The 19542-nt window shown below is 47.4% G+C and overlaps 1 protein-coding gene across 1 annotated transcript in view; it reads left to right on the top strand.

Moving 5' to 3' along the window:
- The window catches only part of LOC125635098 (uncharacterized), a 68122-nt gene that overhangs the window by 22092 nt on the left and 26488 nt on the right, over positions 1-19542 (top strand). Inside the window, exon 3 of the mRNA XM_075126095.1 lies at positions 1938-2057. Coding sequence (XP_074982196.1) covers positions 1938-2057 — 120 coding nt within the window. The remainder of the gene's footprint in view (positions 1-1937; positions 2058-19542) is intronic.

Below are 19542 nucleotides of genomic sequence, written 5' to 3'. Positions count from 1 at the left end.
ACCTGAGGTCTGCTCACAGTGCACCTCCAGCCCCAGACAGAGCTCTTATCTGCAACACAACTTGAGTGTGATATGTGATGAGTTCTGTGCTGCTCCCAGCTTCTGCCTTTGGGGCAGGCAGTTTGTTTATAAACAGAGGAAAAGTGATTAAGATAACAAAAAGCTTGCCATTAAATTAAATTAAGGATTATTAAATGATCCTGAAAGCATTGCCAGGCACTCCAGTTAAAAGATAGGAAACAAAGGGTAGGAATAAATGGTGAGAATGGAGAGAAGTAAACAGTGGTGTCCCTCAGGGGTCTTTATTGGGACCAGAGCTGTTCAACATATTCATAAATGAGCTGGAGAAAGGGGTAAACAGTGAGGTGGCAAAATTTGCAGATGATACAAAATTACTCAAAACAGTTAAATCCAAAGCTGACTGCAAAGAGTTACAAAGGGATCTCACAAAACTGGGTCACTGGGCAGCAGAGTGGCAGATGAAATTCAATGTTGATAAATGCAAAGTAATGCACATGGCAAAATATAGTCCCAACTATACATACAAAACGATGGGGGTCTAAATTAGCTTTTACCACTCACGAAAGAGATCTTGGAGTCATTGTGGATAGTTCTCTGAAAGCATCTGCTCAATGTGCAGCAGCAATCAATAAAGCTAACAGAATATTGGGAATCATTAGGAAAGGGATAGCTAATAAGACAGAAAATATCATATTGCCTCTATATAAATCCATGCTATGCTCACATATTGAATATTGCTGCAGATTTGGTCACCCCATCTCAAAAAAGATATATTGGATTTGGAAAAGGTACAGAGAAGGGCAACAGAAATGACTGAGGTATGGAACAGCTTCCATATGAAGAGAGATTAATAAAACTGGGACTTTTCATGTTGGAAAAGAGATGATTAAGGGGGGGATATGATAGAGATCTATAAAATCACAAATGGTGTAGAAAAATTTAATAAGGAAGTGTTATTTACTCCTTCACATAACACAAGAACTAGGGGTCACCCAATTAAATGAATAGGCAGCAGATTTAAAACAAACATAAGAAAGTATTTCTTCACAGTCAACCTGTGGAATTCTGTGCCAGAGGATGTTGTGAAGGCCAAGACTATAACCGGGTTCCAGTAAGACCTAGATAAGTTCATGGAGGACAGGTCCATCAATGGCTATTAGCCAGGGTGGGCAGAGATCCAACATCATGTTCTGAATGTTCCAAGCCTCTCTTTGCCAGAAGCTGGGAGTGGGCGATGGAATGAATCATATGATGATTGCCCTGTTCTGTTCATTCCCTCTGAAGCACCTGGTATCGGCCACTGTGGGAAGACAGGATACTGGGCTAGATGGACTATTGGTCTTATCCAGTATGGCCATTTTAATCTTCGTATATGGAACCCAGATGTATCTGCTCCCTGCTGTAGACCCCACTCCCCTCCCAGAGCTGAGATAGAACCCAAGAGTCCTGATGGTGTCTCTCTGTAGAGTTAGTAACAAAGTAAGAATATACATTAAAATTTTAAACCTAACCGGAATCCCTTAAGTGACTTGCCACAAGATGTCAAAACATGTTAGTATTAGAGTTGAATGGGTCTAATATTTATTTAATTTTCTTTCTTTTATATGGGAATTAGATATAGTAGTCCTGTCAGCTAATTGCTAAGTTATCTGCCTAAAAAACAGAGTTTTCAAATGCCTAAGTAGCCCCTGGAACCAAGGTTAAAGTTGCCCCCACAAACACACACCAAAATCTGAAATAGTGCCGCTGGCACCCTCCCCTACCAGCAAGACCTTCTCCTATCTAAAATTTATCTGGGAAAATGCTCCCAGAAGAAACCCTTCCCAGGTCCTCTCTGCCAGTGCAAATGGGGTTTATCATTTGAAAGTTTAAGTTCGCCTGCAGTAAAACAGGGTATTCCTGATTATTTCCTGCAGTTTCTAATGTGGCACTTGAAGGTGTAGCATCCCAGTCCAGCACCTTTAACGAATATGGAAACCCTGGCAATGCCATTGATGGGTCTCCATCCAGTGATTACCTGAGTGTAAAATGCCCCAGTGGAATGCACTGGCTTGTGTTCAGATACATGGCTGCCTTTTGCTGGAGAGACTCAGATCTACATGGATGTGTGTATACGCACCACTGCTTTCTGATCTGTAGAATAAGACATACGCAAGTGTGTGATGTATTGGATACACACCAGCAATGTTAAATGTATGTCACTGAAGAGAAGAGACTTCTGGGGAAAAGCCTTATCTGCTGCAAAGAGTTTTTGGGAGTGAAGTCTCCAATCTGACTGTGCCCGCCGAGATGGTAAACAAAGCTTGTGAGATGCCTGGAACTGTATAAATAACTGGTATGAATATTGTCCTACATTTTTAAAGAACAGTTTGTCTCTCTTTTTTTCTCTGTTTCCTTCCATATTTTTCCTTGCCTTTCTTTCTTTTTTGTGCCTTACTCTTGGTTTCTAGTTTTGGTTTCTACTTTGGGAGATTTTTGTTTGTTTGTTTAATTTTCGTATACCCCTCTGCCCTCTCTACATCCCCTAAAAGGGACAGTCAATTTGATTTTTGTTAACGTACTCCTTTTCAGTACTCCAGTTTCTGAGACAACCCTTTCTGACTTGATTTTTTTCTGCTTCCCTATTGATGTTTACAGATGTTTGTAGATGTTTTTTCCAGCAAGGGAGAAACGGACTAACTGAATCTATAAAGGAGCACTGAAACTAACTGTACACAAAATGTTGTCAAATGTACAAGGGACCTGTGCTTACTCTATTTAAGTCTCATTTAAGGCAAAACTCTCCTTGACTTCAATGGTGAAGGACTAAGCCCAGTGTAAATAAACTGCAGGTAGGAGAGGATAATATTAGGTGTAGGAGTAGAGCATTGCCTCGGTGGAATGCACTGGCTTGTGTTCAGAGACATGGCTGCCGTTTGCTGGAAAGAATCAGATCTACATAGGTGTATGTACATGCACCACTGCTTTCTGATCGTTGGAATTAGATATAGTCAAGCGTGTGGTGTATTGGACACACACCAGCAATGTTCAATTTATGTCACTCAAAAGAGAAGGGACTTCTGGGGGAAAGCCTTTTCTGCTGCAAAGAGAGTTTTGATGAGGTTTGTGAGTGAAGTCTCCAATTTGACTGTGACCACTGAGGTGGTAAACAAAGTTTGTGAGACGCCTGGAACTGTGTAAACAACTGGTATGAATGTTTTCTTACATTTTTAAAGAATAGTTTGTCTCTTTTTCTTTCTCTGTTTCCTTCCAACTTTTTCCTTGCCTTTTTTTGTTTTTTTTTTGTGCCTTATTCTTGGGTTATAGTTTTGGTTTCTGCTTTGGGGGATTTTTGTTTGTTTAATATTCTTTCACCCCCTCTCTACATCCCCTAAAAGGGACAGTCGACTTGATCTTTTGTTAACATACTCCTTTTAAAATACAGTACTCCAGTTTCTGAAAGACAACCCTTTATTACTTGATTTTTTTTTCTGCTTTTCTGTTGATGTTTACAGATGTTTTAGATGTTTTTCCAGAAAGGCAGAAACTGACTAACTGAATCTATAAAGGAACACTGAAACTAACTATACACAAAATGCTGTCAAATGTAGAAGGGGCCTGTGCTTACTCTCACTGAAGTCAGTGACAAAACTCTCCTTGACTTAAATAGTGCTAGACCAAGCCCAGTGTAAACAAACTGGGGGAAAAGGGGATAATTTTAGGTGTTTCTTGTTACTAAAGTAACAAACACAATTTCAGACAAATATGTAAATTTTCAAATTGACTACATCCATTTAACAAACAAACTAAACTTGTGGCCTGCAGTTTTTCCATCATAAAAACATAGGGTTGCCAACTTTCTAAATGCTGACAGCTGGTCCCCCTCTGCCCCACCCCCTGCCCTGCCTCTTCCCCCTGAAACCCTACCCCTGCTCCACCTCTTCCCTTGAGGCTCCACCATTGCCCTGCCCCTTTCCCCAAGGCCCTGCCCTCTGCTCTGCCTCTTCCCTCAAGGTCCTGCCCCCCACTTGCTCCTCTCTCCCTCGCCCCCTACCAACCTCCTTCCCTTGCTGACATTAGGAAAAGAAATTCATTATGGAGTCAGGTATTTCCTTGAAGCAATCCTTTTATTCACAAGCAATGTGCACAAAGTCCTGTTTCCCAGAACACAGTAGGAATTAAGAAGTAGGAGGCAGTTTCCTTGCTCTCAGTTCCAAACCTCTTTCCAGTCAGCACTTCTGCCCAAAAAGTTCTCCCTATAGGCTTTCTCTCAGGGCCTTGTTAACTGTGTTCCACTTGTTGTCTCTTTGGCTTTCTGCTTCTGCTGCCTTCTCTGCCTTCTTCTGCTTCTGGTTGCTTCTGCCCACAGACAAGCACGCTTCCACCAAACAACAGCCAGCCAGCTGCATTGGCATTCAGTCACCAGTGAAACCCCTCCAACCACATAGCTCAACATCTAATGAGCCTTGCATGTGTTCTGTGGTTTGGTCAGTGGTCCCTCTTGTTTCAGTTATCTTACTCCAAAAAGTAGCTTAACTGCTAACATTATCCCAGATGAAAGGCAGCTATCAGACCCACCAGTGTTAGACAGGTTCCACCCATCCTCTAGCCTAATAATATACAAAGTGTGTCAAATGCACAAAGTACAGAAAGGGAAGTATAGAAAACAAAGAATATTCTTTCCTGTAGTCTTTTGCAGTGCAAGAAACCTGAAGTGTTAATAGTTAAACAATTTTCACAGAAAAATGTGATTTTGGGGGGGCTTATATGAAAAAATTTGGTTGTTTCAATCCATTTTTAAGGAACAAATTTCCTCATCCAAAAGGCCACCAACACTGATTCATATTACTGTAGTGCCTAAAAGGCCCACCATGGACTAGTGTCCCATTGTGCTGGACGCTGTACAAACACAGAACAAAAAGATGCTCTCTGCCTCAAGGAGTTTACAATCTCAGTACAAAACAAGAGAGAGCCTCTGGACTCTCTCGTTCTTCTCCCTAAGATACTTGTGTGTACCTTTTTGAATGGGTGATCTCATCAAAGTCAAGCCACCACAGAACACGTCAAGGTTCGCCCATCACTTATTACGACTGAGCATGCTCACACAACCCTCCCCGGTGTGACTCACCATTTGGCAATAATTATCCAAACCACTCTAACGTTCAGAACAAATACTGTGAAGGCAAGTGAATGAAATCTCACACTGAAGAATGAATTTCATTCTCTTCAACTGTTATCACACACTTGTTTTGAAAGATGGACACATTTGTGGAGGGTTCTTTATTACTTTTGCCTAAGTCACATCCTGTCTTCTTTCCTGATCTTATTCTGACTCAAACCCATTCATTCCTCACAGAGAGTCAAGTGATGAGAGAATTACAGTTGCTCTAGGATGGGTGTGATTATAACTAGCTATGATTTCTGTCCTAGGTCTCCTTGAAAAAGCCTTTATTTTCCCAGAGGAAACAGAGACTAGCTATGTTGTCCTGTCCCCAGATCTGCCCTTTAGTCTTGGAGCATTTACATTTTATATGAAGGTGGCCTCAGAGTTACCAGCCAAATGGGAAACCATTCTTTTCGCCTACCGCACCAAGGACTATGATGAACTTAACGTGTGGCAAGAGTTTAATGGCACTTTCAGCTTGTACCTGAGTGGTCCTTGGGTGCACTTTACTCTCCCAACACTCAACACCTTTGGGAACCATATGTGTGTGTGACCTGGGACTTCAAATCCGGTCTCACAGCCCTTTGAGTAAAAGGTAAAGGAGCCAAAGAAAAGTGTTGAGACCAGGGCATAGGATCCAACCACAGGGCATTGTCATGTTGGGGCAAGATCCAGACACTTTATTGGGCAGCTTTGACAAGGCCCAAAGCTTTGTGGGAGAAATAAGCGACCTTTATATGTGGGACCATGTCTTATCACCTTCCATTATCCATTATAGGCATGGATTATCCATTATCCATTATTCCATTATCCATTATAGGCAGACTAGTCCCATGCTCACACATGCTAATGCCACACTTGTATCTAATGTATTATCTCAAGACACCTTGAGACCAAAGACGCTATGCAGATTTGTGGTGGAAAGTGTCTAACTTGGAGGAAAACCCCGGGAAAGTCAGGTGATGTCAGTATGTATATTTTTACCTCATGAATTTGAACTAAAACTTTGCCTAAGTGCCAAGAATATGATCCATAACTAGTTCTTGTAGCTGTAGTTTGCAGCCAACCTCAGGAGACCCTAGGCCAAACTCAGCACTTAATTTCAATGGAGTTAACCCAGGACTGAATTTGGTCACCTCTCTAAAGCCAGGGGGAAAGTTGTATCCCAGAGGTGGGTCATGTAGTTCCCTGGGGATTGGCACATATCACACACGTCTTCAGCACTCCTTTCCAACATATTCATTACAAAGCACTATTGACAGCAACCTTAAACTGTATTTCTACTCTGATGAGTTACTGTGAAACTGTATGGCCTTCCAGGTTTGTTTCTCAGCCATTTCCAGAGCAAATGTACTCAGTTAACAAGGAAAAGCAGTAACCCCTCTCCCACTACAAATTTCCAAACCTTCAAATTTAACCTGGAATCTGAGAATCAAGCTGGAATCTGAGAATCAAGCTGGGCTCTTCTTGCCCATCGACACCAGTGATAAAGGATCAGCCAGAAAATTAGTCCATTTATAAAAATGTTACAACACCGTAGCGATGCCTCAGTGACAACCTGGGAGACTCCATTGAGATCAACGGAACTTGGCAGTTAAGGAATAGAAGTCTGCAAAATAAACCTGGTTTTAGTCATTAAAGTAACAACTCGCTTCCTAAAGGGGGAAATCACCAGAGTAATTGTCATGTTTATACAGTTACTTCAGGCAGAACTGCATTTGAATGTAGTTGGCAGGATCCCATGACTCCAACCAAGGGTCAAATGTCACACCGCAACCACCAGTAGTAACTAGACTGACAGCCATCTTGTGAGAGGAGGAGAGAATTGGCTTGAGACACAATCCTAGACTGCGGAGGTAAAAATGCTATGTATAAAGTTTACTGCAGTCCCAGGGGCTCCTAACTCCAAGTCTGCCACCGCTTCACCTCTATCCTGATCTGAAGCAACCTGTACACAAATGCCAGAATATGAGATCCATCACATAAACTCAGGCAGTCTTTTTGCATTTGTGGGGCAATGCTGGTCATTCTAATTTAAACAACAACAATTTAAAATGTTCCTTTCCCGTAAGTTTTCACATTATTTAGCAGAGCCATCGAGGAACTTCACAGGTGGCGCGGCTGTTAGTTTGCTGCACACACTGACCCTCACCGCAACAGTAAGGATAGAATTCAGATCCTCATGCTCCAAAAGTACAGGACCTTACTACTTGAACTAAAAATGAATCTCCTTCGCTATCAACAATATAGGGCTGGTGGCACACAGCTGAGCAGCTCTGATACCACTCCCTAGGCAGTTAGGTTTGCCAACTTTCTAATTGCACAAAACTGAACACCCTTGCCCCTGCCCCGCCCCTCCTCTGAGGTCCTGCCCCTTCTCTGGGGCCCCGCCCCCACTCACTCCATCCCCTATCCCTCTGTCGCTTGCTCTCCCCCGGCCTCGTTCACTCACTCATTTTCACTGGGCTGGGGCAGGGGGTTGGGATGCAGGAGCGTGCAGGCTCCAGGAGGGAGTTTGGGTGTGGGAGGGGGGTCCGGGCTGGGGCAGAGGTGTGGGAGGGGGTGCAAGCATCAGGCATGACTTTGGGTGTGGGAGGGGGCTCAGGGCTGGGGCAGGGATTAGGGTGCAGAAGGGGGTATAGGGTGAGAGTCCTGGGAAGGAGTTTGGGTGTGGGAGGGGGATCCAGGCTGTAGCAGGGAGTTAGGATGTGGGAAAGGGTGTGGGCTCTGGGTAGTGCTTACCTTGGTGGGCTCCCAGGAAGCAGCAACATGTCCCTCGACTCCTAGGCATAGGAGTGGTCAGGCAGCTCTGCACTGTGCACGTGCCTCCTCCTGCAGGCGCTGCCTCAGCAGCTCCCATTGGTTGCAGTTACTGGCCAATGGGAGGTGCAGAGCTGGCACAGAGGGCGGGTGCAGCACTTTTAATGGCCCACTCAGCTGTGCTAACTGGAGCTGCTAGGGTCCCTTTTCAACTGGATGTTCTGGTAGAAATCGGACACCTGGCAACCCTATAAGACAGAAGAGGGGCTAGCCATTTCATGACAGTAGTATGTACTGTAGTCTGAATCTTCCTCTGTTTGAATCATATAACCCACTGCCGGAGCCAACCAAAGTAAATGAAAAGATGCTGAATGACTTCATTGGGTTTTGGATGAAGTCCCTAATTAAGTGGTCTGTTTTCCCATGGAGTGCAGCTGTCTCCCAAATAAAGGAACAAACAAATTATATATTCTGAATCTGAAGAGGTAAATCAAGTCCATGTGGTGTAAATTTAACCTTGCCCCACCGCACTAAGTAGCAAGTCTGGGATGTGTGCAGAAAAAAGTTAAACCCCAGACTAGATCCTGTTTCAGGCACAGCTGTTTAATAGCATGTGTTACACAAATAGTGGTGTGATCCAGAGTGTGAAGTCTTTCCTCTTCAATAACTGAGGCCTGGTCTACACTGGCAAGTTTCTGCGCAGTAAAGCAGCTTTCTGTGGTGTAACTCCCGAGGCGTAGACGCTGCCAAGCCACTTAGTGCCCAGAAACTGCACAGTTGCAGCGCTGTAAAAAACCCACCCCGACGAGAGGCGAACAGCTTTCTGCGCCGGGGCTACAGCACTGCAGTGCCAGTGTAGACACCCTGGCGATTACAGCGCTGCGATTGGCCTCCGGGAGATGTCCCACAATGCCTGTTCTCGCCTCTCGGGGTATCGGTTTGAACTCTACTGCCCTGCCCTCAGGTGACCCACCGTGAGCCCCACCCCATACATTCCTTGGGAATTTTGAAAGTCCCCTTCTCCTTTGCTCAGTGATGTGTGCAGTGGTCTCAGCGCATCTTTCCAGGTGGCCAGGCCTGCTCCACGCACCAGGCGATTCCCCGCTTGGAGCAATGCCGAGCGGCTGGACTTCATCGGCGTTTGGGGAGAGGAGGCTGCCCAGTCCCAGCTGCGCTCCAGCTGTAGGAATTATGATACCTATGGCAGATTTCACGATGCATGACAGAAAGGGGCCATGACTGGGACACACTGCAGTGCAGGGTCAAAGTGAAGGAGCTGCAGAGGCATGGGAGTCAAACTGCCGCTCTGGTGCTGCGCCCATGAGCTGCCAGCTGGGCCGTCCTTAGGCATACGCAGAATATGCAGCTGCATAGGGCACCATGAAATTTGGGGCACCAAATTGCCCCAAATTTCATGGCGTCCTACGCAGCTGCATACTTCATATGCTGCAGCGCCAGCGGCCAGCCCCATCCCCCATCTGGCCCTCCAGTGAGTTCCTCGGGGGATGCGGGGCCCGGGACAACTCCCTCCACCTCAGGCCCACCCTGTCCCCATTTTCCACCCCTTCTCCCAAGCCCCCTCCCCCAGCGACGGATGCGGCCCGGGTGGCCTGGCGATGGCAGCAGGAATCAGGCCTACCCCTGCACTCACCAGCGGTGGCGGGAAGCAGAGAAACCCAGCCACAGCCCGCTCCACTCCGCTGGCTCCGTGCTGTGTCACTCTGCTTCCCACCGCCGGTGAGTGCGGGGGTGGGGGGCAGATGCCTTCCCCCAAGCCCCCTCCCCTGAGCGACATGGCTGGGTCCGGGGGAGCGGAGCGGGCTGGGTCCGGGTCGTCCCGTTTCCTGCTGCCAGTACCAGGCCCCCCGCTAATTCCCCAGGCTGCTCTGGGCCTGTGGGCCCCCCCAAAGCGGCCCTCCACAGCTCCTGCCTCTGTGGCCCCACAGGCCTTGAGCTAAGCCAAGACCCTCCGCACGGGGGGAGCAAGTGCTCGGGCTGTGTAAGGCACCATAATTGGTAGGGATGGCCCTGGCTGCCAGTTCTACAAAGAGCTGGACACAATACTTGGTGGCGACCCCACCTCCACTGTGAAGGCCACTGTGGATACTTCGGTGGCTCATATGCCAGTCGAGAGTGGACTGAGCTAGGAGGAGGAAATCTTGGACGAGAATGTGGAGGGGGAAGGGGACCCAGAGGCAGAGGACAACTCAGAGGTTAGAGATGCATGCAGCCAGCAGTTCTTCTCTACCCCGGAGGAATCTAGCCAGTCACAGCGATCAGATCTTGGGGAAGCGCAAACAGGAGAGGAGGCAACTGGTATGTGGCTTTGATTTTGGGAATCGCTGAAGCAAGTTCTCAGGGGCAGGAGGTTTGCAGAAAGCAGGCTTGTGTCTGTATGATGCATGTACCACCACATGCCTAGTCTGGGCAACGGAACAGGGTGTTGATTGACTCCCTCACTTCACAGGAATCTACCTCAGAGATCTCCACGAAACTCTCATGGACATACTGAGCAAACTGCTGCTGCAGTTTCTTTGGCAGAGCTGCTGCAGTTTCTTGCCCCATTAAGGGTAACTTTCATGCGCCACTGTGCCATCACTGGCGGGGGGATGGGACCATTCCTGCACACAGACGAGCCGCATAAGGGCCAGGGCGGAAGCCACAGTCTTGGAGAAGACCCTCCCTTGATTCCCTGCTCACCCTCAGCAGCGAGATATCTTCCATAATGAACACAGCCTGAGGAAAATGTGGGGACAGGAATGATTATAAGGCCCCCCTACAGTGCTGGCTCTCCCCAATAGCCACATACCCAGTGTATAGTACAGTCCTGGAACACTGATTTCCCCTGCCCCTGTGGTTACTCACCATTCACATTGGGTGTCTTGTGGCTCATGTGTGCTTGCCTGGGGTCAGCCAGTTAGTGACAGGTATGTGCATAGTGGCTGTGTTTTAAATCAGCGGTCCGTGTGCTGCAAACAATTACTGCTTCTGTAAAATGTTGCATTTTGGCTTCACAGATATGACCTTGGGAACCCAGCCGCCCTTTTTGTTATCGCCAGCTGAACGGCTGCGCAGAATTAGAAAGCGGCCACGAAGAACTAAAGAGGACTTTCTGCCTGATGTCATGATGCACTCCGCGGCCGGAAAACAAGAATTGAAGGAGTGGCCAGACAGCGAGAAGAGGGGCGGAAAGTAGAACATGGCACACCAGAACAAAGCCACGGAGCGGCTCTTAAATATTATGGAGTGCCAAGCGGACACACTTCAGGCGCTACTAGCATGCCCGCCCTCCCCTGCAGCCGCTGTTGCAAAACTCTTTCCCACGGACCCCCCAGACCCCACCAACACACTCTTATCAACCTTCTGGCTCCAGTCTGTACCCGCGGCATTCCACTCCTGCCCAGTCACAGTCCAGCCCTGCGGACTCCCAGTGCCCCACTGCATCAACACCCGTCCCTCTACAGTTTAGCCCTGCTGAAGTACAGTACCTGCTGCACTGTACTCCAGTGAAGAAGGCTGGATATGATATGTGGACATACACAAACCTTTAACCGTCCCGGGACCCCTCCTCCTCCTGGGACCCTCCCTTCCCCCATCCCCCTCAGTGCCGATGTGTTTTTTTGTTTGGCTCTCTCCTCCAGTTATTGTTTTTTAATAAAATAATCGTGTTGGTTGGAAAGCAATCTTTATTCCGTTAACTGAAAGCAAGCAGAGCCCTGCAAAGCAACAGGCAATTTCCTTAAACCTTCACAGTGCATCGTCTGCACCAATCACAGTCACCTGCTAGCATTACAAGCACTGCACTCCCGAGCACAGCAACAAATATTAGTGGCTTTCAGCTTCAAATTGCTGCCTCAGGGCGTCCCTGATTCTTATGGCCCCATGCTGCGCCCCTCTAATAGCCCTGGTCTCTGACTGTTCAAATTCAGCCTCCAGGTGCTGAGCCTCAGCCATCCAGCCCCGAGTGAAGCTTTCACCCTACCTGTCACAAATATTATGGAGCGTACAGCATGCGGCTATAAGTATAGGAATATTGTCATCGGCCAGGTCCAGCCTACTATATAGGCTGTACCACTGGGCCTTTAAATGGCCAAAAGCACACTCCACAGCCATTCTGCACTTGCTCAGCCTGTTGCTGAACTGCTCCTTGCTACTGTCAAGGTGCCTCCGTGTATGCTTTCCTAAGCCGTGGCATTAAGGGGTAGGCTGCGTCCCCCAGGATCACAATGGGCATTTTGATTTCCCGTACTGTAATCTTCTGGTCCAGTGAGAAATCCCTGCTTGCAGCTTCCTGAACAGGCCGCTATTCCAAAAGATGCATGCATCCATAGGCTCCGACTTCACCTCTACCCAGTGGGTGCTCGACCTCACCCTCACCCCTGACCCCACCCCTGCCCTGCCTCTTCCCGTCCCTGCACCACCATCACCCCACCCCGATTATTGTACTCAGTGGCTAGGTAATCTGGTGCCAGAATTGGAATATGAGTCCCATCTATCGCCCTCCACAGTCAGGGAGGCCCATTTGTGCAAAGCCATCCACAATGTCACGCACGTTGCCCAGAGTCACGGTCTTTCAGAGCAGGATGCGATTAATGCCCCTGCACACTTCCGTCAACACGAGTCCAGTGGTCGACTTTCCCACTCCGAACTGGTTAGTGACCAATTGGTAGCAGTCTGGAGTAGCCAGCTTCCACAGTGCAATCACCATGTGCTTCTCCAATGACAGGGCAGCTCTCATTCTCGTGTCCTTGCGCTGCTGGGCTGGGGCGAGCTCATCACACAGTTCCATGAATGTGGCTTTCCTCCTCTGAAAGTTCTGCACCCACTGCTCATCATCCCATACATGCATGTCAGTGTGATCCCACCACTCAGTACTTGTTTCCCGAGCCCAAAAGCGGCATTCCACTGTGGTCAGCATCTCCGTGAATGCCACAAACAATCTCATGTCGTAGCTACTACGTGTAGCAAGATCAATGTCACACTCCTTTTGCCTTTGTAGTTTAGGAATAACTCCACTGCCACTCGTGACGTGTTAGTCACAGCGAGCAGCATACTGGTCAGCAGTGCGGGATCCATTCTTGCAGACCGAAGAGGCAGGGTGCACAATACACAAACCGTTGACAGATGGCGCCAAATGCGGACGGAAGCACAGGGATTGCTGGGATGCGAAGCAATGCATCACAGAGCACTGGGACAGGACCCAGGATGCCCTGCGACCCCCTCCACCTTTCCACAACTCTTAGTGGCAGAAGAGGAAGAGGTGCTCTGGGGGATAACTGCCCAGAGTGCACCGCTCTGAATAGCTCTGCAAGTGCCGCAAGTGTGAACACGCTATTGCGCAGGCAGCTGTCAGTGTGAACACACAACAGCGGTTTCCCTTCAGCACTCTCTGAGCGACGCGGTAACTGCCGGTGCTGTAACTCTGCCAGTGTAGACATACCCTGAGCAACAATAGGGAATTGGAGGTTTAGTAATGGCTAACATTCTGTGTAACGCTGCTCATTTGCTAGTCTGTCCACCCCTAAACTGAGCCTGTGGGGTAGGAATGTACTTTAGCTCAACCTAAAAACAGACCAGCCTTGTATGATGATTGAGTGTGACTGAGTACAGACAGTGTCTAACCCAGTGGAAAATCCCCAAACTCCTTTCCATTTCCAGCCTAATATAGATTTTAGATACTGTAGTTTGAGGTTTCTCCATTTGCAAGGCAACAGAGACCTAATTTTAAACACGCAAGTAATTGTTAGAAATGGTTATTTCTTACTTGAAGTGTCAATTGAGAATGATACTAAAGTGTGGGTATAACTTCAAGCCACGTTGCTGTGGGACTGTTCCCATGTTAAGATTACATACCTGCTTATGTACCTTCCTAGATCTGGGCCTCAGTTTGCTTAATCACCTAGAGCCAAACTGATTCCCCTCTTCACACTAGTCCTCTACTCCGCAAGTAGCCCCAATAACTTCAAGGGAACTATTCATTGTATAAGATTCTATTCAGTGCAAGGGCATCACAGCCTGGCCCTTAACTACATAAATCATGTTTCTATTAGCTGTATTTACACAAAACTGTCTGTGCCAGACATTACTTACCTTTGAACCCGATTGACGTAATATTTATGTTGGTAATGAGAAATGCCATGTCCAGTTGGCTGTTTTGCAAAGGCAATGTACTCCCCTGGTTCTGTGCATTGAACTTCTGCTTTTGTTCTTTCCTTTGGTTGTCTTTTAAGTAAAGTCAATAACTGCCACCTAAGGGACTGCTAATGTTCTCATTCAGGGACTGCTGATTCACTCAGCTATGTACTGATACAATAAATGATGCAATTTTAGAGCTAAACTTTGGCTCTAAGGGCCAGTGGTGCACTGGGGATAGGTAGGTTTACGCATCTGTAGTGCCCAAGTGCTGATAGAGAGGGTATTAGGGGACTGATTTTCAGAGATGTTGAGCACCACAGCACCCACTGACTTCAAATAATGTTGAAGGTGGTCAGCGCCTCTGAAAATCAAGCCCTATGGCCATAATGCTTCCAAAAGCACTAAGGCATATTCAATAATTGCACTGAACAGCTTGATACCAAAGTTTATGGATTGTCTTCTGTACCAAACATGGTGTTAATTTTTGCTTATATAAAAGATTCAGAGTACGAAGTTGAATAAAGCAAAACAAAAACAAAGAGCTTTTCACCCGATCCACGTCCCTTTTCCAAAAATACTTGATTTTTCATATATATGGTATCCTGCTGGTGCTAATCCATTTTTGGAGCATCCAAAGATAGACGATTGCTTCTGGGAAGAAAAGTTTCTATCTCTGCCTCAGGTCTGAGAGTGACACAGTGGATCTTATCAGAGTATTTTTTCTAATCCTAATCTTCTATGATTCTGTGTGGGTATGTCTACACTACGAAATTAGGTCAATTTTATAGAAGTCGATTTTTAGAAATCGATTTTATACAGTCGATTGCGTATGTCCACACTAAGCGCATTAATTCGGCGGAGTGCGTCCTCACTACCGTGGCTAGCATCGACTTACAGAGAGGTGCACTGTGGGTAGCTATCCCACAGTTCCTGCAGTCTCCATCTCCATTGGAATTTCTGGGTTAAGCTCCCAATGCCTGATGGGGCAAAACATTGTCGCGGGTGATTTTGGGTAAATGTCATCAGTTGCCCCTCCCTCCGTGAAAGCAATGGCAGACAATCGTTTCGTGCCTTTTTTCCATGCAGATGCCATACCACGGCAAGCATGGAGCCTGCTCAGCTCACCGTCACCGCTGCTATTGTGTCCTGGATGCTGCTGTCAGCAGACGGTACAGTACGACTGCTAACCGTCATCATCCTCCGCTTCTGCTGCAACTTTGCTCTCCTGCTCTTGTAAATTAACTCAGTCTCAATAGCAAATTTCTCCATGTTGTCATCATCCGCCGCTGCAGCTCTGCTCTCCTGCTCTCCTGGTGCCATGAATCCATTTCGCAGGTCCTCTCGTCTTTCTGTATAAATATCTATTCTCGTGGTATCTGTCATCATCCACCGCTTTCGCTGCAACTCTGCTCTCCTGCAGACGCAATATCATGGCACGCATGGAGCCCACTCAGCTCACTGTTGCTGTTGTGAGTATTGTAAACACCTCACGCATTATCCTGGAGTATATGCAGAACCGGGCTAAGAGACGCCAGCACGAGGACGATTTTGATGAGGACATGGACACAGACATTCCTGAAAGCATGTGGCAATTGGAACATCATGGTGGCAGTGGGGCTGGCTGATACAGTGGAACGCCGATTCTGGGCCCGGCAAACAAGCAGAGACTGGTGGGACCACACAGTGTTGCAGGTATGGAATGATTCACAGTGGCTGTGAAACTTTTGCATATGTAAGGCCACTTTCCTGGAACTCTATAAGTTGCTTTCTCCTGCCCTGAAGTGCAGGAATACCAAGATGAGAGCTGCCCTGACAGTTGAGAAGTGAGTGGCAATAGCCCTGTGGAAAGTTGCTACGCCTGACTGCTATCGGTCAGTCGGGAATCAATTTGGAGTGGGCAAGTCTACTGTGGGGGCTGTTGTGATCCAAGTAGCGAATGCAATCATTGACATTCTGTTAGCAAGGGTAGTGACTCTGGGAAATGTGCAGGTCATAGTGGATGGCTTTGCTGCAATGGGTTTTCCTTTAACTGTGGTGGGGCGATAGACGGAATGCATATCCCTATCTTGACACCGGACCACCTTGCCAACCAGTACGTAAACCGCAAGGGGTACTTCTCAATGGTGCTGCAAGCACTGGTGGATCACAAGGGACGTTTCACTGACATCAACGTGGGATGGCCGTGAAAGGTGCATGACACTCGCATCTTTAGGAACTCCAGGCTGTTCGAGCAGCTGCAAGAAGGGACTTACTTCCCAGACCAAAAATTACTATTGGGGATGTTGAAATGCCAATAGTTATCCTTGGGGATCCAGCCTACCCCTTGCTCCCATGGCTCATGAAGCCGTACACAGGCAGCCTGGACAGTAGTAAGGAGCAGTTCAACTATAGGCTGAGCAAATGCAGAATGGTGGTAGAATGTGCCTTTGGACGTGTAAAAGCTCACTGGCGCTGTTTGCTGACTAGGTCAGACCTCAGCACAACCAACATTCCCTTTGGTTATTGCTGCTTGCTCTATGCTCCATAATATCTGTGAGAGTAAGGGGGAGACGTTTATGGCAGGATGGGAGGTTGAGAAAAATCGCCTGGCATCTGATTTTGAGCAGCCAGACACCAGGGTGATTAGAAGGGCACAGCAAGGTGTGCTGCGCATCAGAAAGGCTTTGAAAACCAGTTTCATGACTGGCGAGGCTTCGGTGTGACAGTTGTGTGTATTTGTCCTTGATGCAAACTCGCCCCCTTTGTTGATTTTAATTCCCTGTAAGCCAACCACCCTCTCCCCTTCGAAATAAAGTAACTATTATTTTGAAACCATGCATTCTTTCTTTATTAATTTTTTTAAAAGGGAGGTAACTGACAAAGTAGCCTGGGTGGAGTGAGGTCAGGGAGGAGGGAAGGACAAGGCCACATTGCTTATTGTAGCCACACTAAAAATAAAACTGTTTGAATGATAGCCTTCTGTTGCTTGGGCCATCCTCTGGAGTGGAGTGGCTGGGTGCCAGGAGCATTCCCCCCCCCCCCAATGTTCTTGGGCATCTGGGTGAGGAGGATATGGAACTTGGGGAGGAGGTCAGGCGGTTGTACAATGGATGCAGTGGGGGTTTGTGCTCTTGTTGGCTTTCCTGCAGCTACACCAGATGCTTCATCATGTCCGTTTGCTCCTCCATTAGCCTTAGCATCGCCTCCCACTCCGCTCTTCGCGCTCCTGCCTCTGCTCTTCGCGCTCACTTAATGCTTTCCTAGCCTATAACACTGAATGCCTCCATGCATTCAGCTGTGCCCTATCAGTGCAGAAGGACTGCATGAGCTCAGAAAACATGTAATCACGAGTGCATTTTTTTCTCCTTCTAATCTGTGATAACCTCAGGGTCGGAGATGATAGGGGGAGCTTAGAAACATTTGCACCTGGGGGGAGATAAAAAGGGAGAGTAAAATTTAAGATAATACATTTCTGAGAACAAAAGGGAGACTCTTGCACAGTGAATCAAGGAATTCACAGGAGACAGCACATGTGCTTTAGGTATAAGGTCGCATTGCGCCTTTTATTTTGAGCGCCTGCTGGTATGGTGACACATCACACATGGCGGGGCAACAGAATTCAGTTTCCATGCAGCCATGGTAAGGCAAAGGGTATGCGGGGTTGGCTTCTTACGCATAACTTGTGGGAATGGTTTCAAACAGCAGCGCCATCATTTCCCACAGCAAGCAATGGGTTGGGTTTCACATTTAAAAGGAGGGGCTGTGGTTTTCAGGTGGATGTGCAGCACACACCTCCCCCCACCCCACCACGTGGCTATTCTCTGGGATGATCCCTTTTAGCCAAGTGCAAACAGCCCAGCATGAATGGAGTCCTTTTACTGTTCCCTTACAAAAATTCCCCTATTTCAACCAGGTGACCATGAATGATATCACTCTCCTGAGGCTAACACAGAAAGATATAGACCGAATGTTGCTTGAATGCGACCAAAACCCAGGACCATTCGCTGCTATGCTTTGTGCTGCAATGATTCCAGAATACTTTCAGAGTACCTCCAGGAGAACTTCATGGAGATGTCCCTGGAGGATTCCTGCTCCATCCCCAGACATGTGAACAGACTTTTCCAGTAGATGGACTGGCTGCGAATGCATCCCAATTCTTCAGGGCAAATCAAACATTAATCACTATTGCTTTTAAACCCTGTACTGTAGTTACAAATGTGCACTCACGAGAGGTGCCTTCTCAAGCTTCAGGGTCGGGGATCCCACATTTGGAGGATATTGGCTCCAGGGTGATGAAAAGGTCCTGGCTGCCGGGGAGAATGGATTCACAGCTTGCCTGCTGCACATTCTCCTCCTACTCCTCATCCACAAAATCTTCCTCCCTGTTGCGTGAGACTCCCCCCTTGCAGGTGTCCACGGACAGTGGTGGGGTAGTGGTAGGTTCCCCCCCTAGAATGCCATGCAGCTGATCATAGAAGTGGCATGTATGGGGCTCTGACCCAGAGTGACCATTTGCCTCCTTTGTCTTTTGGTAGGCTTGCCTCAGCTCCTTAACTTTCACGCAGCACTGCTGTGTGTCCCTGTTGTAGCCTCTCTCCAACATGCCCTGTGAGATTTTGGCAAATATATTTCCATTTCTTCTTTTTGCTCTGAGTTCTGCCTGCACAGATGCTTCTCCCCATACAGCAATCAGATCCAGTGTCTCCCTTTCGGTCCATGCTGGAGCTTGTTTGTGATTCTGTGGGGACGGCATGGTCACCTGTGCTGCTGAGTTCACCACGCTGACCAAACAGGAAATGAAATTCAGAAGTTACCGGGGCTTTTCCTGTGTACCTGGCTAGTGCATCAGAGTTCAAAGTGCTGTCCAGAGTGCTCACAATGGAGCACTCTGGGATAGCTCCCGGAGGCCAATACTGTCAATTTGCATCCACACTGCCCCAAATTCGACCCAGCAAGGTCAATTTTAGCACTACTCCCCTCGCTACAGGGGAGTAGTACAGAAGTTGATTTTAAGAGCCCTTTAAGTTGATGGAACGGGGTTGGTTGTGTGGACGCGTTCATTTTAAAATCAACCTAACGCGGCTAAATTCGACCTAACCCCATAGTGTAGACCAGGCCTGTGATTCTGCCCTTACAGTAGAGATGGAGGCCTCAATTTTCCTGCAGTAAGTGGTAATTAATGTCCATTTCTCTGTGATTTTTCAACAGTGGAAGAGGAAAACTATGATTCTGTAGGTGGCATAAGGTCTTGAAGGCAATAAGTTATGTTTGTGTATTATACTTGATTATGTCCATATGTTCCCATCCCAAGACAAACAGCACTCCTTTATCCTATTTAATCTGTAACTAATTACTGAGTCTTCTGATGGATATTGACTGGTAATTTATGTAATGTAGTTCTCCTCGAACTCTGTGGAAAACAAATTCAACAGAAACCATATACACCTGCCAAGTCTCACTCAAGGCTAGATTGTAAATGTGACCTACACTGACATTCAGCAAAG

The sequence above is a fragment of the Caretta caretta genome, chromosome 1, assembly GCF_965140235.1.
Source record: "Caretta caretta isolate rCarCar2 chromosome 1, rCarCar1.hap1, whole genome shotgun sequence".
NCBI classification, from domain to species: Eukaryota; Metazoa; Chordata; order Testudines; family Cheloniidae; genus Caretta; species Caretta caretta.
The sequence above is the reverse complement of the archived record's forward strand: the minus strand, read 5'-3'. Positions and strand labels throughout refer to the sequence as shown.